Consider the following 27,273-nt stretch of genomic DNA (forward strand, 5'->3'; position numbering starts at 1 on the left):
GTCTATTTAATGGAAAATAATGCCATGCAACTTTGTTTCTGATTTAAAAAAAGTTCCACTTGACATTTACAATCCTCAAAATATCTCTCTTTCAAAATAAAAGAAAAACAATATTTATTATTTTCCATTAACAAAAATCTACTGGCGCCAAATTGGGTCCACTTGATCACAGTGTATTAACATACGAAAAGATTGAAACTTGAGTGACTTTATTTCTATTTTATATCACTGCTCCCCTGGTACCAAATTGGGTCCACTTGAGCACAGTGTTTTATACGAAAAGATATTAAAATTGAGTGACTTTATTTCTATTTTATATCACTGTGCTCTACTGGGGCCAAATTGGGTCCACTTGAGCACATTGTATTAACATACGAAAAGATATTAAAATTTTGTGACTTTATTTCTATTTTATTTTTTTATTAAACCTTATTTTGTGAGAGTGACCCTAAACAGCATATGCAGACAGTCAAAAACATATATGAAAAAACGGATGAACTATGTTCAAACAATTTAAATATATAATATATGTACTTAAATACAAAAATATAGCCTACAATACTATACAAAACGTTGAGTTTTTTCTTTTGGGATTAAATATTTTTTTAGAGCAGACTTAAAATTGTTTATTGTTACCGCATTTCTTAGTTTGGTGGGTAGAAAATTCAGGTATGTTGTGCTCTATAGATGATGAAGCTGTTCTTAAAAGTTTCAGTTTTAGGGCAAGGGACGACAAATTTCCTCTCACTTACACTTCGGGTACATCGATGATTTGGAATTCTGGCAAGACGCAGGGCAAGGTATTCCGGAGCAAGACCATTTACAGACCTGTAGGCAAGGCAGCCCGGTTGTAGATGCATGCGATCTTGGACTGTATGAAGATAAGGTGTTGTAAATGTTAGTTCGTGGTGTGAGAGGATGAGGTTTAAGGATAATGCGAAGTGCTCTATTTTGAATGGTCTGTATTCGGTCAATATTCGATCTGATTCCTCAAACACTACATCAATAGTCAATGTGTGGGAGGATTATAGTGTTATAGAGGAGTATGGATGTGAGTTTATTAATTAAATGACCGAGCACGCGATAAGATGGAGATGGAAAAGCCCAGTTTGGAACGGAGTTTATTTACATGAAAAGAAAAAGATAAATTTGAATCAATGTGAATGCCAAGATGTTTCTGTTTGTCAGTTTGTGATATGGGTATATACGAAACGATATTAAAAGTAGTGACTTTTATTTCTATTTTATATCACTGTGCTACCCTGGTGCTAAATTGGGTCCACTTGAGCAGTTACCGTAGTACTATTTCTATTATTGAAGTTAATAAAGGCATAAATGGCGCTCCGTAGAGAAGTAGAGAATGCTCGAGTCGTCAGAATGACGCTCTGAATATACCTCGTCGGCGAGGCAACTGTTTTTGTCCCAAAAATCTGATGTTTTCACTGCTGATAAAACAATCAGTAAGGGTTGTGTGCAGGCCAAACGTTCAGTGTGTTTCATTTCAGACACGGCAATTTCATGAGAAAATGAGATTTATTCAATTTGCATCAGATAATGGAAAGGAAAGCGTAGGGGTTGAATTGGAGAATGGAGGCGATGTGGTTGACTTACTGGCAAGTGGGAAGCTGCAGTGTGGGAATATGGTGCAGTTTATTAAGGGTGGCCAACATAATTTAGATATAGCTAAAAGGTATAGGCCTAGTACATTTTTTTGTGGACAAATTTAGTATTAGATAATATTATGTTTATTAAATCAAATCAAACATTTAAAGACACATGACATTGTTGTAATTATATATAACCAGTCTGGACCCAACAGCATTTAATACTACTTATTTTTGGCAGTGTGACAATCCACACTGAACAATTTACATGCTATTATAAAAATAAGCTGTGCAGTTTTTTTTTTTTATGAATAGTTGCACTATTAAAATACTGTACTAACTAGCCTCAAAATTCTAATAATTCATATTTTTATTTTATTTATATAGCATAATATCATCAGGCCAGGATGTAGTCAAGCGGAGCAGCGTTCATCTTTTAGCACCAATCACAAATCCAGAGAAGGTTCTATGCGTTGGTATGAATTACGTGGACCACTGTGCTGAGCAGAACCAACCAGTTCCAACTGAACCAGTAATCTTCAACAAGTTTGCTAACTGCATCGTTGGGCCTACAGATAATATCATTTATCCTGATATCACTAAAGAACTTGACTGGGAAGTTGAGTTAGTAATCATTATAGGCAAAAGCTGTAAAAATGTTAAGGTGAATAGTACGCTAAAATCAACTAATCAATTTTATTTATAAAATAAAAGTTACTATCATAGTTTAAATTAATACATGACCTCTATGACGAAAATTAAAATAGATGTAATGGTCATTAGCTAAAGATAATATATTGTCCCCCTGAAAAAATAATTTGTTGTTAATGTTATGTTTTCGATGAATATGCCATTTTAATGTCACATAATAGTTATTCACTTTGAACAAAATTTGGATTTAAAAAAAATTATTTACCTAAAAAAACTGTGATTTAAAGCAAAAAGTTGTTAACTGTTTATTTACAAGTGAAAACATTATTTTTTAAATTTTTTTCTACAGAAGTGATTAACTTTATTAAAACTGTGAAATGGCCTATTCAAAGTTGTTTTTTTATTGTTCATGGTTTTGGAGGACAGTACATCTGTAGGCTTTTTTGACGCCATATCTCATCCCTTCTTTATCCAAACAAGTTGAATGTAGACCTACTGCATTAATGGTTTTGTTGTGTATTTTACTTCTAGTGCTTTGATGTTTAGTTTGATAGAGGACCAGCTTTTACATTTGTAGATTTTTATTGTTTTTTATTTACAGGAGTGTGATGCAATGGACTATGTGTTTGGCTACACTGTAGCACATGATGTCAGTGCTAGAGACTGGCAGATGAAACGCAATGGAAAACAATGGTTGTTAGGCAAAGCTATGGATACATTTTGTCCACTTGGACCTGCTATTGTAACTAAAGATAGCATATCAGGTATCTAAACAACATTTCACAATAACTAGTAAATTAAATTCAGAAAATTATGCTTTTGACTTATGTGCACAAGGAAGTGCTCTAGATAAAATTCCTAGATTTTTTTCTATAAATTTCCAAAAAAAAAAAAATTCATTCCGTATCCTAAGTTTTAAACAAAAAAAAATGTCTTTGGGAGTGGAGTTCTTTGTCATGAGACACCTGACATATTACAGGATTTGTACCCTGGGATCGGTAGCCAAGTATTCTAAGTATTCAAGTAGCAACTCTGTGTAGTACATACTTGTTTGTCCCCACATAGATTCTAACTATTAACATAGTAGCAACTCTGTGTAGTACATACTTGTTTGTCCCCACATAGATTCTAACTATTAATATACTGTAGTATCAACTCTGTGTAGTACATACTTGTTTGTCCCCACATAGATTCTAACTATTAACATAGTAGCAACTCTGTGTAGTACATACTTGTTTGTCCCCACATAGATTCTAACTATTAACATAGTAGCAACTCTGTGTAGTACATACTTGTTTGTCTCACATAGATTCTAACTATTAATATACTGTAGTATCAACTCTGTGTAGTACATACTTGTTTGTCCCCACATAGATTCTAACTATTAACATAGTAGCAACTCTGTGTAGTACATACTTGTTTGTCTCACATAGATTCTAACTATTAACATAGTAGCAACTCTGTGTAGTACATACTTGTTTGTCTCACATAGATTCTAACTATTAACATAGTAGCAACTCTGTGTAGTACATACTTGTTTGTCCCCACATAGATTCTAACTATTAACATAGTAGCAACTCTGTGTAGTACATACTTGTTTGTCTCACATAGATTCTAACTATTAACATAGTAGCAACTCTGTGTAGTACATACTTGTTTGTCTCACATAGATTCTAACTATTAATATACTGTAGTATCAACTCTGTGTAGTACATACTTGTTTGTCCCCACATAGATTCTAACTATTAACATAGTAGCAACTCTGTGCAGTACTTACTTCTTTGTCCCCACATAGATTCTTGATTCTATATTTAAATGTTTGTTTACTTAGATCCACATAATCTGGGAATAAGATGCAGAGTGAACAAAGAGACGATGCAGGACAGTAATACAACTCAACTAGTTTTTAAAACTGATGCAATTGTGGCATATATTTCACAGTAAGTACTACCACCACACTAAAACTGTGTTCAGACTTAATTAGTCTTGGGACTAACCAGACGAACTGTTCCGACTACAAATAATTTACACAAGTAAACTAAAATAATTTACACAAGTAAACTAAAATAATTTAACCAGCAAGGGTCATGCATCTTTTTACTCTAGTAAGGTCAAATTGCTCCTTATTGTGGCACGCGACCATTGCATGTGTAAATTCTAAAGTCTGAACGGGCTCCCTGTTCCCATAATAATGTACTAAGTACTACCACCACACTAAGTTCCTAGTCAGAAAGGCAAACCCATTTTGTTTCCTCACTATATCTTCACTAAAAGGTTGAAATGGTATTGCCATTAAAGTATTGTAAGCCAATACAATCCTTTGCGAGTTAATGTTTACATTATTCACTTCAAAGTAACTCACATGAAATATTTCATTGAACTAAATATTGCAATTACACAATTTTCCTGTTGAGTAGGCTTAGTTAGCATTAAGAGAGAAACTGTCATGTCACTGAGCACTGTACCATCAAAGAATGTTTAATTTATTTATACAGTGGGTTTTGAAAAGAGGATAATGTTGCCCCAGAGTGTTGATATAATGACATTAGGATGTTTACATTTAGATGTTTATCCAAGGGATGAACTTTAAATATAAGTTATGACATATCTTAATTAGTCCTATATGGGTTTTGTCAAAGTGAAGGTTGGATGAATCAGGGACGACGTAACTCAGTATTAGTTTAAATCATCTATGCTTGCTTTGATGTCATCTTTCTGTTTTTGGCAGAATCCGTTGATACAAATTGGAGAAAACCTTGTATTTTTGCTGAAAAGCTACGATTCTTCCATTTTTGGCCTTAACGATCGATCAAAAGTTGGTGAATCACAGAAGAAAAACAAAAATATCAATCCAAGCACAATGCATGCTAGTATTTACAGCGCTTAAATTAATTAAATAGACTTATATTTCACATTTTTACGGTTTATTGACGACACAAAATAATCACAATCGGCCCATATAGTATTTAATTTTACTTAAAATGCAGTTTGTGACCTTAAATTAGATCGAAAAAACGTAAGGAACGTGGCTTTAAAGACATTAATCAGATGGCCATGTGTGTAAATTCAGATAGTCAGAAACAAATAGGGTAAATATATGTTTTAACCCAACCCCTCCTCAGGGGACACTCTTTTATTAAGGGGACATATGTTTTAACCCAACCCCTACTCAGGTGACACTCTTTTATTAAGGGGACACTCTTTTATTAAGGGGACATATGTTCTGAATTTGTCCCCTTTAGTTACTGTATTTTATGTATTGTGAAAAAAAATATTTTATTTTATAGTATTTTTATATCTATTTTTCTTATGTGGCAGGTTTATGACATTACAGGCAGGTGATTTGATTTTAACAGGCACACCACCTGGAGTTGGCGTCTTCAGGAAACCGAACCCGATATTTCTCAAGGTAAGTACTCTTTAATTACTTGATTCATAATTATCTCTGTGCATGTATTATTAGTCATAATACTGTTATGTACATTTTAAAAATAACCTGATTGGTTCAGGAAAGCGAGAAATGAATTATTGACTTGGGTTATAAATTAAAAATTCCGAATCAGTTTCAATTATAAACTGTTTAGAATTTATTTTGATTTGTTTTCATATTTTTCAGAGAGGAGATGTTGTTGAATGTGAAATTGATGAAATTGGTACAATCACAAACAAAGTTGTTTAATGTAAATTTTTAATACTATAAAATGAAGATGGTGGTAAACTTCTATAAATGTGTTATTATAATTGAATAATTTATGTCTTTATTTTTTATTAATTTTTTAAATAAATTGTTTAAATTTTGGTTTACTTATAAAGTAATATGGTATGTTAAACATTGTTTTAACGATATAAAAAAGAAATATTATGCATATTTTTATAAGTCATATGGAAAAAAGGTTGATGTACTGGAATTTGTAATACGATAAAATGAAGATGATGGTAAACTATGCTATACTATAATTATTGAATACTGTATTTATTTTGTATTCATTTTTAAAATAAATTGTTTACATTTTGGTTAAAAAAGAATATTTTAAACACTGTAACGATATAAAAGAGAAATGATATGCACATAACTATGAACACTGCCATTCTCTAAAAGAGTTTAACAAAAACAAGTAACTTGTATAATAAATTATGTAATGGAGAAATAAATCATAATTTAAAATAATTGTATAAACCATTTGTTGCTATTTATTGCACAATGAAGTGTGTAATAGAGGTTGTTTTAGAAAATAAACGTAAAAACAAAATTTCAAGATTGCGGACATCAACCTTTACTTTTTTTAGAAAACGAAAGTTTTCAATGAACTGCATTTTTCACAGTAAATTCATATAGGCCTAACAATTATCGTTGGATTTATCGTAATAAATTAATCTTCTGATCCATCTATCAAATCCCTTTGCTAATCCCACTAAACATGGTCATTTTAAAGTACCCATTCTAAGGATAAATGTCGCTATAAATCATAATCCAAGTAAAAACCAATGACTTGTTAAATGTCTTGTAGAATATTTGCCAAAAAAGTAAACTTTTATTGATTTTTAGACATGTTAGTGTATTGTACTACCAGCCGTTGATCTCCATGCTAATGTCAACACAGATGTAGTGGAGCTGTAGCTTGGTGGTTAATGTGCTTACCTTCCAATCCCAAGGTCCGTGGTTCAATCCTGACCTAGTGCCAGTTAGTAGTGTCACGACTCTTTCAACTCCACTCTCTAAATAAGACTTGGTTTATAAGCACCATAAATTATAAAATAGTTTACCCATCCTGTAATTGGTGAGTTTGTGCCCGCTGTTGGATGCCTATGAATTTTTTTTTAAATAAATAAATAAATAACCAAATAAAAAGAGATGTCCGGTAAGCTCCCCTCGTCTGACATTTTCAATTTTTACCACCCACCCTAACCAGGGAAGAGTTAACACTAACTCCACAGCAGAGATCGTCATATTTTATATTAATAATTATATTTAAAGAATCTTTGGCTCGTCTGTTTTTAACCGCTCTCTACAGCCGTGCATAGTAAAATTTTCTTTTTACGTATACCTAAACCGCATTACCTTACACTTTTATCTTTTTTTTTGTTAATAGATTTTATGAAATCAAGTAATTTATTACAATTATTATCATGAAATGGTAAATATACCTCGTGACCTTTGATACACGCCATTACTGCCCACGGTCAAATATTTACGACATAACATAATTTGTTGTGTTAAATTTATTGGTTTCCACATCGATTTAATATAAACATAGATAATGGTTGTATAGAGGTATATATGGGGCGTCAACGAGTAAATTGGCTTTATTTCACTATCCTGCAGCACCATGCTCATCAAAAGTTTATCGGCGTTTCATAGCAATAGCTTTGCTAACGATATAAATAGATTTTACTACACTTTTCAAATGATCTGCTAAGACGATGCTTAAGTTAATACTTAGTTTACCGGTAATAGCGATGACGGAAAGAAGTTGCTGTGTTGTCCATCTGAATATATCAGAATCTGTTTCGAACTATGTAGACCTGATCATTTCATTTCTCTTTCAACTAAGTTGTTTTTGACAATTTCTAAATTAATGACTTTTATATTATCACAAAAACAACTTGTACATTGCTAGTAATCATTGTCATTTCGTTAATGCATTGTGTTCTATGATGTCATTGTCCTTACTCATTTTTTGTAAAAAATAAAAATTGGAAACGGTCGAAAACAAGTGATAAATATTATAATAATCTGTAGAATGGCCATAACAACAATTAAATAATACCAGTAATTAATTTATTAATGATAGCAATAATAAAAATTGTGTTTGTTGCCTTTCATGTTTCGGTATCATCGCTTTATATTCCTCAAATCATGTCTTTATACGTCATAATCATTACGCATTATCCATTACCGGTATACTTCCTTCAAATCATGGTTGGTCATTATCATCATTTTCCTAATTATCATTATCGTTCATTACATTCTTCTTCATCGTCATTATCATAAAGCCCAACTCAGACAGCGTCGTACGACGAGGCTCTACGAAACGTCTTTCGTAAGCGTCAGGCGTAGTTTTAAGTTAAACATGTTTAATTTTCTCCCGACGAGATGAGTCGTCGGGACACGTCGCTGTCTGAGTTGGGCTGTACACATTCGATTATCAATCAATATTAATAACAGTATAATGTACAAGAATATTATAACCATTATCTATAGTTAAAATGGTATAAAAATTCAAAGCATAAAACATTTAAGTACGGCACAAAGCAAAAAATCAGTATCATAATATCACTGATGATCATTTCATCCGCAAAAATGGCAGATAAACATTGTATCAACAGCTGTCTGCATGATTTGGATAGGTCATTAATATGATCATTAACTCCGTAATTACTATTTTATAAAGTGTGGAATTATCTAACACTGTATGAGCAAGTACTTGACCGAAGGTTTGCCGTAACTGATATTGAGATGTTACGGGCCAGGAAATCACGTGTACAATTATGATAGTATTTAGTAGTGCTGTATTTATGTAAATATACTTGTTTTGAAAGTGTCATTCCGATACTGCTAGAATTGAATGTGTCTATGTTTTATACCAATTCATTTTGTTATTAATTTTCTAACTCCGTAATTTTACTATCGGATATTATTAGAGACATAGAACGCAATAAAATTTATCTTTCACTGGAAAATTATTACTTTTTTGTTGAACCAAAAAATATACACAATTGGTATAAATACTTTTAGTGACGTTTTGTTAATTAACTCTGAACCAGATTAATTTATTTAATGACATTTATCATGGTTAATTAGTCTATCTTATCAATTTTCTCGTATTTCATAGTTGGTATTCCCTTTTATATATCCGTATCAAATGATTGCACCGTAACAATAATGTACTCCATTTTATTTCTCCTCTTCTTTCGATTACGTCATTACCGGTCTTGAGCCGCATGCATGCAGAGAGCAGACCAGCAAAAGATTCACAAATGCGGCGCCGGTCCGTGAGGGCGTTACTGTTTTGTTTTGTTTGTTTTCACGTGATATAGTTTGTTCTTTTCTTTCCCATTGATTCGCTTTGCTCTTTTGAGGATTGCTGCTTTTTACAAAGATCAACAATCGATCAGTATCCGCTGCGATCTGATTCATTTGAACATTTACCCACGGTCATAAACAGCCTACCTACAAATACGTCGATAGGTAGACTTGGACTATGTCCTGTCGATTGAAAGACGTACTTAATGAACAGGTAATTATCTTTATTAATATCATTTTAGAAACATCTTTCGGTTGGTTAGGATAGAAATTGACTTACTGTATCTGTCTGTGTGTCTGTACCCCATGGTTAGTAGGTCTCAGACAGTGGCCTACCTATGTTCTTGGGTTCTCAATGTGTATAAAGTTTAAATGTTGTAGGTTTTGCTTAGGCCTACGTAACCTGCTTGATGATCTGATATTAAAGTAGTATGATTTATAAAGATGATAACGAACTATTCCTCAAGGTTAGGCCTATATGTGTTTTCATATTGAATTGTGTAAATGGCACTACTGTTACCATATAGGCCTGTACCCGTAACGTCACTTAGGTTTAACCACTTCTTTCGAGGTATCCTTGTGGTCTTTGATTGAACAAGGTAATTAAGTGTGAAATTCAAATAAGTAAATAGACACTGTTAATTTAAGGGTATTATTTGTCTTTCTTTAAGAAAACAACACTTTGCAATCCCGATGACGGGTGATTTTGTAGGTCTACTAGTTGACGCTAATACGCGTTTCTCGTAAAAGTAATCGACTATGGGGTTTGCGTGATTCGCGGTTTTCGTGATACGCGTGTTGCGTGTTTTGCAAAATAAATCGGTCACGTGGTGCGTATGCGCAACATTTTCTGATAATTGAGTTCAGGACCGGGGGAGGGGAATGATATAAAACTATGTATTCGTATTTTAAATAAGATGTAGTCGGCTCATGTCAAAGACATACAGGAATGTAATTAAAGCACTGATACGACAGGAACACCCAATTAATATTGTAACCTACACCATCATCCCAACAAAATCACATACCAAACGCAAATGTCGATCGAAGATTAAGAAAACCAATTGTAAATCATCTCTCCGCCTCCGTCTATCATTTAATTTGCTTTAATCTGAACTTTGAAATATTTTTATTTCGAAATGCTTATTTTGGTCATAGGCACAATTCAGCCTGTAGCTCTGCCCTCTACAAGAACATTTAAAATTGTGTATGAATTTCACATGTCTAATGACCCGATTATCAATGCTGTATCTCCACACATTATGGCAATATTTCGCCAGTATCATAGGCAAATTCGTAATACAGCCGCCCATGTGTTACGCATGTTAATGGTTGGGTTCATGGTCTATGAATACAGGTTTTCGGAGCGTTTCATTCTCTGCCCGAATATTGAATGCAGTCATATTTTGTATTAGTGTAGGCCTACTGTATTTCCATGTTTTATACAAATTGTAACATATATGCTATGGAATGACATTTGTAATTGCAAATCAATCAATCGATCAAAAGTGACGAAACAAAAACACATAATATCATCACCGTATTATTTTAGATTAAAATGATTCGCATTTATTATTATTAATCGTTATTGAACGTCGAAATATCAATTGATAGAATCTTGATAGAATATTTTGATAGGCGTTGACAAGAATATTTCTAATTGGTTGGTTATTTCTTCATTTTCGTTTGTGAGTGCTTATTATGATGGCACTGACTTGGTTGTGCGTGATCATTATGATGGCACTACTGACTTGGTTGTGCGTGTTCATTATGATGGCACTGACTTAGCTGGTTGCTCGTTGAATAGGCCTACTTAGTCACAGTGGTGTGAAAATGTTCTGGTGTGTGATTTACAACAGATAAATAATGGTATACAATAGACTACGGTGATACAACAGATTCCTTCGATCAACATGGTAGTTATATTATTCATAAAGCCTACACTATCGAACTTTGTGTGACAAAAAAATGTGATGTGCCTATATATGGACATGATGATGTCATATCACTACCATATTTAAACATATCACTACCATATTTGGGTACATCAGACTTTTTTTTAACATAAAGTGTGATAGTGTAGACAGAGCTTACGTAGGCCTATAATGTACCTAGTAGGCCTATATTCACTGAACATTGTGAAGTCACATTTGCAGGTCGCATTTGGGCTCCTGGGACTTATTGTCGGTTTTTTATGAATGCCATAAATGCCAACATTAAAATTTCCTTCATAATAAATTATGTGAAATAACATTAAGCATTGTTTATAACTTTCGTTACCGCTCACTCGTCAGAATATGAGAAGGGTAGGCCTACCGATTTGCAATGATGGGTCTTGAACCAATGTAGGAGGGTGACAATGAATGATGGTGGATTGCACTGATGTTTCTTCTTAAGCTTGACTCCATTGGACGTAACGCAATGAATTACGCGCAAGTGAGTTGACCAATCACTTGACAGTTGTGATCCATCGTGTCGTGATTGGTCAATTATATGCGTTGCGTCCAATGGGTCAAGCTTTATATTCAAATTGCTGTCCACTCATGATGTAGTTTGTTTTGCTGTATTAAATGAAACAAATGAATAAATATTTATAACAAGGTGAAGATAATTATTACTAATTTGTCATCGTAAAACAGTTTTCAATCTTAAGCTCTGTCTACACTATCAAACTAGTTTGACAAAATATATGGTAATGATATGCCAATATATGGTAGTGATATGCTTAAATATGGTAGTGATATGACATCATCATGTCCATATATGGGCACATCAAATTTCTTTTGTCAAATAAAGTTTGATAGTGTAGACAAGGCTTTATGAATATAACTGCCTATGTTGATCGAATGAATCTGTTGTATCACCTTATAAGCACATTACATTTTTTTGTCACATAAAGTTGGATAGTGTAGACAGAGCTTAAGCTTTATTAGTTTATTACAAAATGTGCCTATGTGCATGAGGGAAGGAAGCGTGAGATACCCCAGCAGGGCTCATAGTTGAAACTGCTTCATTATGGCTGCTGTGTTCCTTATACTCGTAAACTAGCTTCTAAATGCATTCTATGGTGTACTAAAATCTCAATATTGATTTTATGATATAGTACGTTAATTTAACTACATGACAAGTATGCCACAAGGTGTCATGGTTGCTGTTGTATCAAACAATATTAAATATCGTATTCACTGAAACCTGAAGCAATTCAAACATTTATGATTGTGTTTGTATTTCACGTTTCAATTTCTAGAAAATATCTTAATTAACTATCAACGTTTGTATAATTAAAATAGAGTATATATGAAGTGATCTCGATATGTAAACGATGTACAGTTAAACGATATACAGTTAAACGATGTACAGTTAGACGATCATTCTCTGTTTTAAAATGTTTGTAGAGGTTGGTTAATTTTAAAAGGGTAAATACCCGACTCCTTTGCCTTTTATTCTGACGTTGTGTTGTTCTATTGGCAACTATGAACCGTGACTATGCGTTTTACAATTTTTAACAAAAGAAAATGAAAATAATTGTTATGGTTTTCGTAATATTAAAATCTAACTATTTATTTGTCTCTTCCTTAATATTTCCGAGATCTATTAAATACAAGGCTATTGTTAGGGGATGAGTTTAGTTGGACTTACCTGACTCATGCTATGTTCACATTTATCAACAACAACAAAGAATATTTCTATTTTTATTACAAGGTTATTGTTGGGGGTGATCCGTTGTGCTTTGTTAGTAACTGGCGTTAACTTGAGTCTACAGTCTGGTAGCAACTCAACTTTATTTCCATGACTATGTTCCAACTTGTCAACAACAACAGTTTGAACTTGTGCACTTAAGTTCGATAATGCCTTGTTTTCTGTCGATTTAAACGTAGCAAACCCATTCTGTGTGTTCAAACAACAAGTTAAAATGTTTTGTCAATAGCAGAAGCTCTGTCTACACAATCAAACTTTATGTAAAAAAAAATGTGATGTGCCCATACTTGGACATGATGATGTCATATCACTACCATATTTGCACATATCACTTCTGACAATTATTTCAAATTTGAATTTTCTTATGATTTACATATATGAAAATTATAACGATTTAAATTTTAATTTGTAACAATAATTTATACATTATGTTGTATTTTCAGAATATTATATTAAATATAGGACACATTTTAAGTTATTGGCCGAACGGTTAAGAACGTGGAACCGTCATAGATATAATTATCGGAAAGGGTTCAATGCTCTCCATGGTTATTGTGGTAGAATGAGTCTTCTCGGAAAAGGACTATAAGCCGTAGGTTTAGTGTACATAAAATGCGTCTGTGCACTTTAAACTTCCTTGAAACTTTAAACTCTACACTTACACTATAACTTTACACTTACACTATAACTCTACACTTACACTATAACTCTACACTTACACTATAACTCTACACTTACACTATAACTCTACACTTACACTATAACTCTACACTTACACTATAACTCTACACTTACACTATAACTCTACACTTACACTATAACTCTACACTTACACTATAACTTTACACTTACACTATAACTCTACACTTACACTATAACTCTACACTTACACTATAACTCTACACTTACACTATAACTCTACACTTACACTATAACTCTACACTTACACTATAACTCTACACTTACACTATAACTCTACACTTACACTATAACTCTACACTTACACTATAACTCTACACTTACACTATAACTCTACACTTACACTATAACTCTACACTTACACTATAACTCTACACTTACACTATAACTCTACACTTACACTATAACTCTACACTTACACTATAACTCTACACTTACACTATAACTCTACACTTACACTATAACTCTACACTTACACTATAACTCTACACTTACACTATAACTCTACACTTACACTATAACTCTACACTTACACTATAACTTTACACTTACACTATAACTCTACACTTACACTATAACTTTACACTTACACTATAACTCTACACTTACACTATAACTTTACACTTACACTATAACTTTACACTTACACTATAACTCTACACTTACACTATAACTCTACACTTACACTATAACTTTACACTTACACTATAACTCTACACTTACACTATAACTTTACACTTACACTATAACTCTACACTTACACTATAACTTTACACTTACACTATAACTTTACACTTACACTATAACTCTACACTTACACTATAACTCTACACTTACACTATAACTCTACACTTACACTATAACTTTACACTTACACTATAACTCTACACTTACACTATAACTTTACACTTACACTATAACTTTACACTTACACTATAACTCTACACTTACACTATAACTCTACACTTACACTATAACTCTACACTTACACTATAACTCTACACTTACACTATAACTTTACACTTACACTATAACTCTACACTTACACTATAACTCTACACTTACACTATAACTTTACACTTACACTATAACTTTACACTTACACTATAACTTTACACTTACACTATAACTCTACACTTACACTATAACTCTACACTTACACTATAACTTTACACTTACACTATAACTTTACACTTACACTATAACTCTACACTTACACTATAACTCTACACTTACACTATAACTCTACACTTACACTATAACTCTACACTTACACTATAACTCTACACTTACACTATAACTCTACACTTACACTATAACTCTACACTTACACTATAACTCTACACTTACACTATAACTCTACACTTACACTATAACTCTACACTTACACTATAACTCTACACTTACACTATAACTCTACACTTACACTATAACTCTACACTTACACTATAACTCTACACTTACACTATAACTCTACACTTACACTATAACTCTACACTTACACTATAACTCTACACTTACACTATAACTTTACAGTGTATTGTTTTCTTACATTTCACGTGACCGCCTTTGATCTACGTTGGAATTTCTGGAATGTAAAATCTTATTTTATTATTATAACAACAAACAATTATTTGGAAATCTACAAAGAAAAACATGAAACTAAAACTACTTGGAGCAACTTATAGAGTTGAATGTCTATGATTAAAGTAAGCAACGTATTTATACACGGGTCACTAATAAACATTCCATGCCGGTGAAAAACAATGATACTGAAATAAATTGCTGCAATCACTAAATATACCTAGTAACCACGCAATGCATCGTTAATGGTCACTAGCATATGTTGGTATCTGCACTGAGCCCGCCTGACTAGGACGGTCCATTATTACGTATATATTGCTGTCCACAGAGGCATCATCTCACGGCTCGTAAGTGTGTATATAAGCTTAAGTGAACACTAAGATGAACACTTGGTAGACCTACTCAAGATATTAAGGTACATGCTATGGTTTCACTTAAATTAGCCTTTAGGCCTACTTAAACGTAGTTGGTTTCTTTACGTGCGGTGTTTGATCGTAAGTACATTATTTTGTATACATTTTTTACCGGCTATATACTACATATGCCATACGTATTTGCTTTAGGCACTTAGACACACTTTATTGTATCAATGTTTCAGGAAATCAAATTTACATTAATCATGTTCTAAAGATAGTAACCTACTTTCTAAATATGTTAAAAGGATTTATCGACAACTTATACAATAATATAGGTTATAAAACAATGAATTGAAAGCTAATACACGAAGTATCGCTGATCGAAGTAACGCATTGTGGACCTTAAAGCTAGCTCTGTTTTCACTAGAACGCAACGCAAGGACGTAGACGCAACGCAAGGACGTAAACGCAACGCAATGATGTAAACACAACGCAAGGGCGTAAACGCAACGCAATGACGTAAGCGCACCACACGTAATGTGAACCCATGCGTTGCGCCTACGTAGTCGTTATAATCAGTTTATTCGATCTCTTGAAACATAATTATTAATCTGAGAATAAATTGAAATACTTAAGAAGATCTTTGAGTATTTGAGAAAAGCTTTCTAGTCGACTTTCTTCTCTGAAAAGGCGCGCGTACAAGCAAACTGGATGTTTTAATTATGTTTAAAAAAAAACAGTAGCACAGAGAAAAAAAAGAAATGACTTGATACAAGTTTGTTCTTAATCTCCTCGTAATAGAATTTAGATATTATTGTTAATATAGATAAAATGACCTGTTTCATAGAAATCAATTTATTCACAGCATGAGTTATGTATGTCGAATTTAATTTTCTAGTTCTGCTGCCTGACGACACTAAAGCTTGGTTCCCACTAGAACGCAAGTACGTAAACGCAACGCAAGTTAAGCCACTGTTCGAATAATCCATCGCTTGTGATTGGTCAACTCACTTACGTTGCGTCTACATCCTTGCGTTGAGTCCTAGTGAGAACCAAACTTAAGAGTGACGTTTATATTTCAGTTGCTAGGATACGGTAGTGCACTGTAAAATAAAATTAACTTAACTAGATAAGACGTTAATGCCCCGTTATTGTCAATGTTATGGTTATAGCTTACGAAGACGTAATTGTATATACGCCACTCACATGTACAGTTATGTATAGAGATGTAATTGCTAATTCCACAGCAGACACCGTTGATGATGAAAAGTTGCTTTGAAATTTCAACGCAATTAATCTGTAAAGAAGAATGCAATTATTTGAATTTGTTAACAGATTCGTCGTTAGTGTGTTGATAATTCCTTCGTAGGCTTTAGAAACGCACTGGCTAGTTGGACTAAGATAGAATAATGTTAGATGTGTGTCGCTACGTTCGGCTAATGTTCCGTAGATTATCCGCCTCGCGTTATGATTGCATCAATGTTGTGTCAATAATTCATGATATTTTCTTAATGTGCAATATCTTGTGTCAATATAATTACAAAGATTAAATAAAGCGTATTCACATTAATGTTCGCGTCGGATGATTCGTCTATACGAGCCACAAAACATAATTGTGAATTCAAGTTTATTGAGAGGAGTGCGGAACAATTCCATCAGATTTAATTTTACTGTCATCATCCAATATACGTTAATGACATCAAGCTAGTTAACTGAATCTGACCTCAAAATACATACGCTAGCAAAATGTTACATTACTTTCACCGGTTTGAATATAAACAAGGTCATCGATAAACAAGGTCATCGATCATTTTCCACTTTTTAACAATAATAATAAATAATATGGATTTATATAGTAGCGCACATTCATTCATGTATTTATTTACATAAAGCAAATTTCAAAATATGTTAACAAAATATGAATCAAATAAATAGTTAATGCCTTGTATCTGGAGAACCAGAGAGCTTTAAGACAGGTTCCACAACGTACCACTCAAGAGTGCTCAGGGCGCGTTAAAAAAAGGAAATTCAATATACAATTTGTATCGACTATATTTTGTAGTTATGAATGAAACCATTAAAAAAATATAATCAAGGTCGTATTGTACTGGCTTGAACTGTAATGGAAAAAAAATTGATCTATAAAGATAACAATACCTTCATTGTAAATTGTGTTCATGATTTCCATTACATAAATTGAACTGAACTCGAATGTAGGCCACTGTAATCGATATCGTATCTTTATTTCCATCACACCAACAGCGTACCATTTAAATACATATATGATTCCACATATAGCATTTCACATCTTTATATTTTGAAGAGGTCCTAAAGTATGTTATCTTAACGATTTCAATTCGCGCGAATAGGTCTAAAGTCTGTTATCCATTGATGGGTATGTTTGCGCGAAACGAACATTCCTCCGGAGTTCTCATAGGTTGCGCATTTCTAAAGTCAGAAAAATTGGAAAACATGATCTGAATAACAATTATTCAACGCTTTTAATTCGCGCGTAGGTGGATATATTCGTACGCGCAAACGAACATTCCCCTGGAGTTCTGATTGGTTGTGCAATTTTTGTATTTGGAAAATTGGAAATCACGATCTGAATAACAATAGTCAGGATAAAAAATAAAAATAAATTCAGAATTAATGTGCTATAAACGATCAAATGAAGATCCATAAAACAGCCTCTGGCGTATTTTTTAAATCACTGTTAATTCATAAACATTAAAATATCTTATTGTAGTTTCATTTTTAATGAATTTTAAAGAAACAAAAACAAAATCAATATTTTGTTTTGGGTACGAAATGTTTCTGATTAAAAAGCGCGTTGTAGCGCAGAATAGCGTGCGATGTGCCCAAATATGGTAGTGATATGACATCATCATGTCTATATATGGGCACATCACATTTTTTTTGTCACATACAGTTTGATAGTGTAGACAGAACTTAAGGCAACTGTATACGTGCGTTCTCTACAAGTGAAAATAGACTAAGGACATAACATAACAGGATAACTCACGTCATTTACGCGCATGCATAAGGTTGTTTATCGCAAATAGCGTGCGCGACGCATGGTGGGAAGAGTTTGGGAGCAAACGTTACGACGCGTACGTACGCGATTTGGTGTTTGTACGTACGCGACGTGACGTTTGCTCCAAAACCCTTCCCATCATGCATTGTGCAATGATCGCGAAATCAAGCTATTTGCGATAAATCTTGTTTGTTTATTTGTTTATATTCGTATTTTAAAATAATGTATATAGTCTGTATATAGGGTATAAATGAATTATATATCCAAAAAAATACATACCGAAAATAATTATATAACATTAGTAAATGTATCTTTTACAGTACATTTATTAGTTAAGTGTTTACAATTTTAGTTGTTGAGAATTATAGAACAAACAAAAAATATTAGAAAATTATGAAAAAAGGTGGATAACAAAAAGGAAATATTAATGTTCAGATTCTAGGAACAGTAACATTGATAAAATCACATAATGTAAAATATATATATATATATATATATAAACCAAGCAAAAGCGAGAATAACAATGAAATAGTTATTAGTATTATTAGAAATAATTGTATTAATCTGTTGAAGATGAAATGAATAAATAGTGGTTAACGCCACAAAGGAGAAAAAAAACCCTTGTTTATAGAAATGATCAGGATAGTTAGCTAGGTCTACTGAAAATCTTGTCTACGTTGTTAGCTAGGCCTACTGAACATTGTCTACGTTGTTAGCTAGGCCTACTGAAAGTCTTGTCTACGTTGTTTACTATTTCTCATCATTGTATTTATCCTTTTGGGTATTATTGTTGTTAGTAACTGATTCAAGTAATTCTTCGTAAGTAGTTTGAATATATTATTGTTAATATCACGTGTACCTTGTGGCTATTTAAACCCTGTTATAATAACCAAATTATCTCATTTTCTTGCCTCATTTGGGACGTTATTGCAACAATGGCAATTAAGGCAATTCTAATTTTAAATATTTAGTCTGTATTTCATAAACATAATTTCAATATATGGCTGTAAGTTAAACTATAATAATTGTTACGCAAACGTTCCGCTAGCAGAGAACCGCTGTTGTAGAACTATAAATATACCGAGTGACGTAAGCGCGTAACTTTACATCTGCGTAACATCCAATCGGAACTTTCCGGTTACATTTCTCATTATCATGAGAGATAAAATCGTTAAAATGTGTATTTCTTTTAATATTTCAAACCTCAAAACACCTGTAAATATGATAACGTTCGAAGAATTATTATGTCGTTTGAGCATAATAACAGTAGTGAAGGTAAGCAGAATATAACAAAACAAACCACACGATGTTCCATCGCTATACTATTATCAACTTTAACAAATTTTAACTAAAAAGGAGTTTATTTCTGTAATCTTCGACCCATCAAAAGTATTTAGGCCCCTATTCCAACTGAATTTACAAGTGATGTTTTTCTAACAGCTGACGTGGTTTAAAATAACACACATGACAAACAAACTAGCGAAATTATGTAAGTTTACGATGAGTAAATGATTTATTTTACTGCTGGCCGAAAGCAAACAGAGAAGGAACTCTTTAAATTTCGCAAGCACGTCGACGGTATACTTGGTTCCCACTATGACGCAACGCAAGGACGTAAACGCAACGTAAATGATTTGACCAATCACAAGCAATGGATTATTCTAACTGTCGCTTGTTATTGGTCAACTTTCGTCCTTGTGGGAACCAACTATTTGACTGAAACCCCACAGCAGTGTAGTTGTAGTAGGAATTTAGTATGACGTCAAAATTCAAAAGAAAGTATTTTAAATCTAAACTTTTTTATGGCCGGGGTGGAGTTCATAGTTCAAATAACTCATTAAAATGATTGCACTTTAACGAGTGTGTCGTTGCAATATTTAATTAATTTATTGGATCCTAAGAATTAAACATTGGAATTTAATTGCTTGTTTTTCAGAAATGTCCGGGTCGACCAACGTCATAGTGTTAACTTTTTTAAATGTCGAATCGCCTTCTTCGGAATTCTTTTCCTCCTGTCATGATGGTCGAGCCACTGAACTCGACGACCGCTCCAAATTCGACCGTTTATGAAGTGGACACAGGTATGATTTGCAAGATAGTCGGGTTGTTATCAGTAAATTTATTGATTGTGATTGGTAATATTCTGATTTTGTTAGCTGTTACAACAGATAAATCGTTGCGAACCGTAACTAGTTATTTCATTGTTAACCTCGCTGTTGCAGACTTGCTCCTTGGCGTAATTGTCATACCTTTCGCCGGAAGTTACCAAATAATGGGACAATGGGTGTTTGGTGAAAACTTCTGTTTAATATGGGCGGCCACGGATGTATTATGTTGTACTGCTTCTATATATGGATTATGTTGTATTGGTATAGACCGATACATTGGTGTAACAATACCGTTGAAGCATCATTTAATAATGACCAAAAAGAAAGCGTTATTCACGATTGGAATTAGTTGGATGTGTTCATTCGCCGTGGCAAGCGGGCCTTTGTTTGGCTGGAGGCCAACGCTAGACGATCCTAACCAATGTCCTATGTCAGATTCCGTCGACTATGTCCTATTTTCAACATCTTGTTCATTTTACATACCGCTAGTCATCGTCCTTATAATATATTATCGGATTTACCGCGAAGTCGCTATTCAAAATGAGGGACTCAAAGCTGGATACAAAACTTCAGTGATTACTAGTGAGGGCGCTAACACCGTTACGTTAAGGATTCATGTCAGTATTTCAGCCAATCACAAGGCAGCAGCTAAGTTAAGTTTCTCTCAAAAAGTTGCAACGTTTAACCGTCAAAAGAGGGCAGCAAAGACGCTTGGACTTGTTATCGGTGGTTTTATAGTTTGCTGGTTCCCGTTTTTCTTTGTCTTTCCTTTTAGTAAGTATAATTTTTTTTTTTATTTCAGTATTTAATAATCAAGTTTTAAATACGTATAAATATCAATTAATGTTTGACAGTAATGTTTCAAAGTTTATCTGTGTTAATGCTGTATAATTAGTTTGTAATGTCAAACATCATTAAAGTGCAATATCTTATGTCAATTTAAAAACAAATAATCCAATTTTATTGCGTCATCGACCGCGTCCTGTGAATGGAATGTCTATACGCGCGCGTTAATATAATCATTCTTTATTATTATAATACTCAATAGAGATTTAATAGGAAGTTTGGTTGTCGTAAAAGTCAGTATACTATACTGTACAGTACTACTAACAGGTTATTCTTGATTAAATCAAACGTCAAATTACTGGGGGAAAATGACAATGATGTCGGTGAATCAAAGCAAAATGCTAAATCAAAACGATAAAGTAAAACAGACAGGAAGACATTGCAGAGCTTTCGGGTAACACTACTAAAAAGTAAAAGCTCTGTCTACACTGTCAAACTTTATGGGACAAAAATGTGCCCATATATTGACATGACGTCATATCACTACCGTATTTGGGCATATCACTACCATATTAGGGCACATCGCACTTTTTTGGCAAACTATTTTGATAGTGTAGACCTTCCTAAGTGCAGGTTATATCTGACTACTACAGTACTGTTTTATTGATTTATTTTATTCAGTTGACAACCAACAGCGATGAAACCGCCACTAACAGGTTGAACCTAAACATAATAAACTACTGTATAATAATAAATTGAAATAAGCAACAATAACAAAAACAAAGATTGGAAATAGATATTTAACAATTTTACCCTTAAATACATTTAAACTATCATAAAATAAATCAATATCCAAACAAGTAACAAGCACACTATTAAATGTGTTAGGTAAAAAAAATACCTCGTTTTGTCATTATTAATCGCATGATTACTTTTTTTTTCTTCTTCAGGTAAAATTTGTGCGTCATGTGTATCTGTGACTGTGTTCCAAACGTGTGTGTGGCTTGGATATTGCAACAGTTTCTTAAATCCTTTCATATACGCTTATTCGAATAAAGCGTTCCGTAACGCGTTTAGAAGACTTCTGACGTGTCGATGTAGTAAAGCCAGCAGGCAACAAAGAGACTTACGTTATCTTAGCAACATTAATAGATACACTTCAGTTAGCGCTACCGATTCACCCATTATATCTCCTGCAAAGTGTCGTAACCATAACAACAATATGAACAATAACGTGCAGTTAGAACCAATTGCTAGCAGCCGAAAGATGTCGAGGCGACGACGAGGTATCGACGAACGACGAGATAATAATATTCTACAAGATATACTTGAACAAGAAATAGACCGGTCACTAACTGATGAGCAAGATCACCATAAATCCAGAAATACAACTCTAGAAGATTTTTCCAAAAACATAGTATTACGTAATGCCTCTGTAAGCGATAATATAGATTGTAGCGATGATGATGATGATGAATGTTCGTTTATCAATAATTTACAAAATATGGATCGATTTTTTGAGGAAAGTACACGGATTTATAATCATTTTCTTCAGACGAGATCTTCAAAACCTTTGAAACAATGTGGTCGAAGACCGAGTGCGCCATCTACGCATATAAGCGTATTTGTCGAAACTATAGACGACTCAAAGATCACACGTAGAGGGAGTTACTTTGTCTGATAATTCATCCAGTATTATTCACTTTTAGAAATTGCTGTTGAAAACATTTGTATTCAATAAAACATTTGTAAATATATTTATTAATTGATATGTTGCCAAGCAAGAAATAGTAAAAACCGTAAGAAAACCGTAAAAAAATTTCCATAGGAATGACGTAATGAAAATGAAGAATGGAGTGATACGATGACAGTGACGATGATACAGGAAAGACATCGATAGTAAACGCCGATGGTGACAATAATGATGTTATTATTTTATTGACGACAAGGGTGTTAGTAATGACAGCTAATTACAGATAATAATATGATAAGTATATTGTGTGACGTTGACGATCGAAAGATGGTGACGCCGACAGCGAAGCGTGTTTCCCACACTAGGGACGCATCGCAAAGAGGTACGCACAACGCAAAGATGTACGCGCAACGCAATGAAATACGCGCAACGCAGCGCCACTGTTCGAATAATCCATCGCTTGTGATTGGTAAAATCATTACGTTGCGCGTTACGTCCTTGCGTTGCGTCGCTAATGGGAACCACGCTTAAGCTCAACGCAAGTAATTTAACCAATCATTACACGATGGATCATTTGAATTTAAGTGATTATTGGTCAACCTAGTTGAGTTACGTCACGTTGCATCCGAAGTGGTTAGTATAGTGATAATTCGGACGAGTGCCTCAACGAAATTTAAAGTATCATATTCATCATAATACATTAATATGTCTTTTCGCCTAGATGGCTTAATTCTGTTCTTCTCTCTCTGTTTATACAATGCAATGTTTTATTTTGAAATAAATACAGTTGCTTATTTATAGAGTACTACGTCACAAATTCTTTACATATCATGAGAACGTTAACATATTACGTAATCAATACGGTATGCTTCTTAGTTAACGTGAAAAGGAACCAGTGAGCAGCAGACGACGTCCTTTTAGCCGTTAATAGCGAAGTAGAAGAAGGAACGATACGGTATGTTTGAAATGCAATGTTATATAAAATAGTCGAAGTGACTGCTGACTGACTACTAGTACTAGGCCTTTGTTTTTGCTCTTCGGAGATAAATCGCTCATGCACGTATAATATACCGGCTTCCAAGTCGGCCGAGCGAGTGTACCATGCCATGTGTTTACTTGTCAAATTAAAACATGGAAATTAGCGGCCTGCCAAAATTGATTTCCGTCGAATAACTTTATATAGTAGACCGAGACGTCGCATCGAAAAGCGATTGAGTTCTCTGTTTTTTAGTCTCCCGGGTCTAGCATGTGTGATGTATATGTTATTGTTTGTTTTGTAAATAAATTGAATTGAAAAAAAAAATAATTCCTTGAAACAATCATTTTATTCTAATTTATTATGGCATAAACTGATTAACATGATCACTCTGTCAATGCATATCCGTATAAAATGGCGGCATGGATGCAGTCTCTGTTGTAGACTTGCTCCATATGTATTTATTGCCTTTTTAGTCGCGTGCACGCGACTCTACAGCTCACTATGTCGGTCGGTTGGTCGTTCGGTCGGTTGGTTGATCGGTCGGTAAACACAAATTTGAGTACGCGACTGCAGCCATGTATATGGCCTTGTTTATGTTAGTTCACCAGTCGACGTTTCGATTTTTGTCTGGAGAAAAGTACAAGCTCAAGTAGTATACGTATGAAACGCCATATATGCAAAAATATTTATCTTTTTACTAATATTAAGTTAAAACTCTCTATTGCTGAACATGGAGAAAAGTCGGTCAAATGTTGAATGAGTAAATTATCATTAATTGACCGCTTTATCGATTTGTTATCCATAAATTTACTATAAAAAAACAGCTCATCAATTTTATTAACATTAGTGATCATTGATTACCCGACATTGTTTCCATGGTAATTAATTAATTTCAGAATATCACACCACCAACACGAAGATTTATTAATTTGTTTGGTTTATGGAGATCATAATATGCAAATTTAAGTATGTAATTAATGTATAATGTGTTGTTTAATTAAAAATAATAGTACACTACAATACCGTAATATAGCAGGTACTTAGGCCTACTTAATTAATGTCGTTACCGCCCTTTCTATAAATAATTGATGTCACACATTCGGAAGTGAATGAAGGATCTGGCGCGTGGAGCCTGCTCACGACATCATCCATCTTAATTTTAGTATGGTACCGTACTATGGGGCGCCGTTCGGGACATTTCAAGTTTCTTTTATTCATATCATCACTGTCGCATCCGAAGCCTGGATTACTGTGTATTTACATTAAGATGTATAAAACGATTAAAAGTATTTAACAAACGGAAAAAAAACAGAAACGAATACAAAGTAGAAATACAAAGGTAAAACAGATTTTAAAACTGTATTGAACCTTAGTCATGATACTGGATGGGGTTATTGACATAAAACTGCTCATACTGTATTACAATTTATAAAAGAACAAATCATTATTTAGAAGCTAGATAAGGAATGCAGGATTGAACTTTTTACTAATCTTGTCGACATAATACAATGTGACACATAATTAGCAATGACCCGAACGGCGCCCCGTACCGTACAACATACTACACATCCATTCTAGGCCTGAATAAAATGTATACATAATGGAATAGTCCTGTTTTAGAAGATTGCATTCGTTGATTAGTTTAAATAGATTACGTTAACCGCCGCCGTTTGTTTAGGCTTGCTCATTCGTCTTCTTGCCGTTTTAGACATTTTGGTCACTTGAAGAGAGTCAGTTAGTTGATTGTTGTAAGTCAATTCATGTTCAGAATTGTGCTGCATTGTTATTTAGGTCACTTCATTTATGACAGTAAACGTATTTGTATATGGCTAGATGTATGACGTCTAACTCAGTGTTCTGTACAATCTTCATACAAAGGAAAGAGAGGTATTAACCTCTCTCCATCTCTCTCCATTAAATCTTTCTCTTTTACAGACTCAATTTAGTAACCGATTCAACAAGTTTCATAATTTATTTTAAAGTGCAGAGATTTCAAAGAGTGGAGTAACGAGGAAAAGTATGTCATGACTCCGTCGAATTTATCATCCGACTCGATGCATTCAAATGAGCCAACTATCGACATATATCTTGCTGTTTTATTATCCTGTATTTCTTGCGTATCAATAGCGGGTAACGCTCTTCTAATTATTGTTGTTGTTGTCAACAAACACTTGCATAATCATCAAAATATACTCGTTTTGAACTTATCTGTGGCTGATATGATTGTGTCTGCGATCGTTATGCCTTTCTCAATCGACTATTATTTTTCTGGTATCTGGAAATGGGGTTCGACATTTTGTGAGGTGTGGTTGATGACGGACTTCGCGTCGTGTACAGCCTCGATGTTCACTCTTTGTACCATCGCTGGTGTTCGGTTCGTATCGATTAAATGGCCATTTTACTACTCGTCCAAAATGTCAAAACGTCTTATTTGCACTTTAATCGTCTGCATCTGGTTGATGTCATCTTGCTGGGCGGGAATCCCAGTCGGTCTGGAACTGGACCGTCCACGAAATTACACAAGACCAGAGGACACGTGTTATTTGATTTATAACATAATCTACTCTATTCTTTCCTCATTATTTACGTTTTATTTTTCGCTTATCATAATATGTACGCTATACTACAAGTTATACAACGAAGCAAAGATACAATCAAAGAAGATAAATGCTATAAATGCTGTGACGTCATCGGGTTTGCATCAAGCACGAAGGCGTGAAAATAAAGCAGCGATCACCATTGGTATTATTGTCGGTTGTTTTGTCCTTTGTTGGTTGCCTTACTTCACTGTGAATAACTTGATTGCGCATCTCCCAGGTGTCTATATCAACTTAAACGTTTTTCTTGGACTCACGTGGTTAGGATATTTAAACTCTGCTATTAATCCGTATTTGTACATTGTATTTACTAACAATATCAAGACAACCTTACTTAACTATTTTAAGTTAGGTGAAAATCGAAGTAGTCAAGTTGTAGAATTGAGGAATTTAAATGCATAGTATGTTTGAATTTATAAACCTAGAATAAATGAGGGGCATAAAATCCCCCACAAA

General features: G+C 33.6%; 3 protein-coding genes across 6 annotated transcripts; all 3 read left to right on the forward strand.

Moving 5' to 3' along the window:
• Nucleotides 1-1,389: 1,389 nt before the first annotated feature.
• Nucleotides 1,390-6,423, forward strand: LOC144838550 (oxaloacetate tautomerase fahd2, mitochondrial-like). Its single transcript, XM_078693958.1, has 6 exons — nt 1,390-1,690; nt 1,992-2,268; nt 2,857-3,019; nt 4,087-4,195; nt 5,574-5,664; nt 5,872-6,423. The coding sequence occupies exons 1-6, from the start codon at nt 1,434-1,436 to the stop codon at nt 5,932-5,934; spliced, it is 960 nt and encodes a 319-aa protein (XP_078550084.1). The 5' UTR covers nt 1,390-1,433; the 3' UTR covers nt 5,935-6,423.
• Nucleotides 6,424-9,261: 2,838 nt separating this feature from the next.
• LOC144838547 (alpha-1A adrenergic receptor-like) lies at nt 9,262-24,033 on the forward strand. Of its 4 annotated transcripts, none has more exons than XM_078693953.1 (3): nt 9,262-9,493; nt 20,591-21,536; nt 22,499-24,033. In XM_078693953.1, exons 2-3 carry the CDS (start codon nt 20,633-20,635, stop codon nt 23,227-23,229), a joined length of 1,635 nt encoding a protein of 544 aa, XP_078550079.1. In that variant the 5' UTR covers nt 9,262-9,493; nt 20,591-20,632; the 3' UTR covers nt 23,230-24,033. The 4 variants fall into 4 exon arrangements, with proteins under 4 accessions (XP_078550079.1, XP_078550081.1, XP_078550082.1 ...); XM_078693955.1 differs by lacking the exon at nt 9,262-9,493 and adding an exon at nt 15,305-15,386; XM_078693956.1 differs by lacking the exon at nt 9,262-9,493 and adding an exon at nt 15,552-15,608.
• Nucleotides 24,034-26,175: 2,142 nt separating this feature from the next.
• On the forward strand, nt 26,176-27,219 carry LOC144837331 (alpha-1A adrenergic receptor-like). The gene has a single exon (XM_078692384.1). The coding sequence runs from the start codon at nt 26,245-26,247 to the stop codon at nt 27,217-27,219; it is 975 nt and encodes a 324-aa protein (XP_078548510.1). The 5' UTR covers nt 26,176-26,244.
• The last annotated feature ends 54 nt before the right edge of the window (nt 27,220-27,273 follow it).

Source organism: Antedon bifida, chromosome 3, assembly GCF_963402885.1.
Source record: "Antedon bifida chromosome 3, ecAntBifi1.1, whole genome shotgun sequence".
Classification (NCBI taxonomy): domain Eukaryota; kingdom Metazoa; phylum Echinodermata; class Crinoidea; order Comatulida; family Antedonidae; genus Antedon; species Antedon bifida.

Bases quoted from the DNA above. Each gene is read 5' to 3' on its own strand.
- LOC144838550 (XM_078693958.1), top strand. From the start codon at position 1,434: ATGTTTTCACTGCTGATAAAACAATCAGTAAGGGTTGTGTGCAGGCCA. The intron at 4,196-5,573 runs GTAAGTACTACC...CTTATGTGGCAG, and splicing joins ATTGTGGCATATATTTCACA to GTTTATGACATTACAGGCAG. The intron at 5,665-5,871 runs GTAAGTACTCTT...CATATTTTTCAG, and splicing joins CGAACCCGATATTTCTCAAG to AGAGGAGATGTTGTTGAATG.
- LOC144837331 (XM_078692384.1), top strand. From the start codon at position 26,245: ATGACTCCGTCGAATTTATCATCCGACTCGATGCATTCAAATGAGCCA.
- LOC144838547 (XM_078693953.1), top strand. From the start codon at position 20,633: ATGTCGAATCGCCTTCTTCGGAATTCTTTTCCTCCTGTCATGATGGTC. The intron at 21,537-22,498 runs GTAAGTATAATT...TTTCTTCTTCAG, and splicing joins TTTCTTTGTCTTTCCTTTTA to GTAAAATTTGTGCGTCATGT.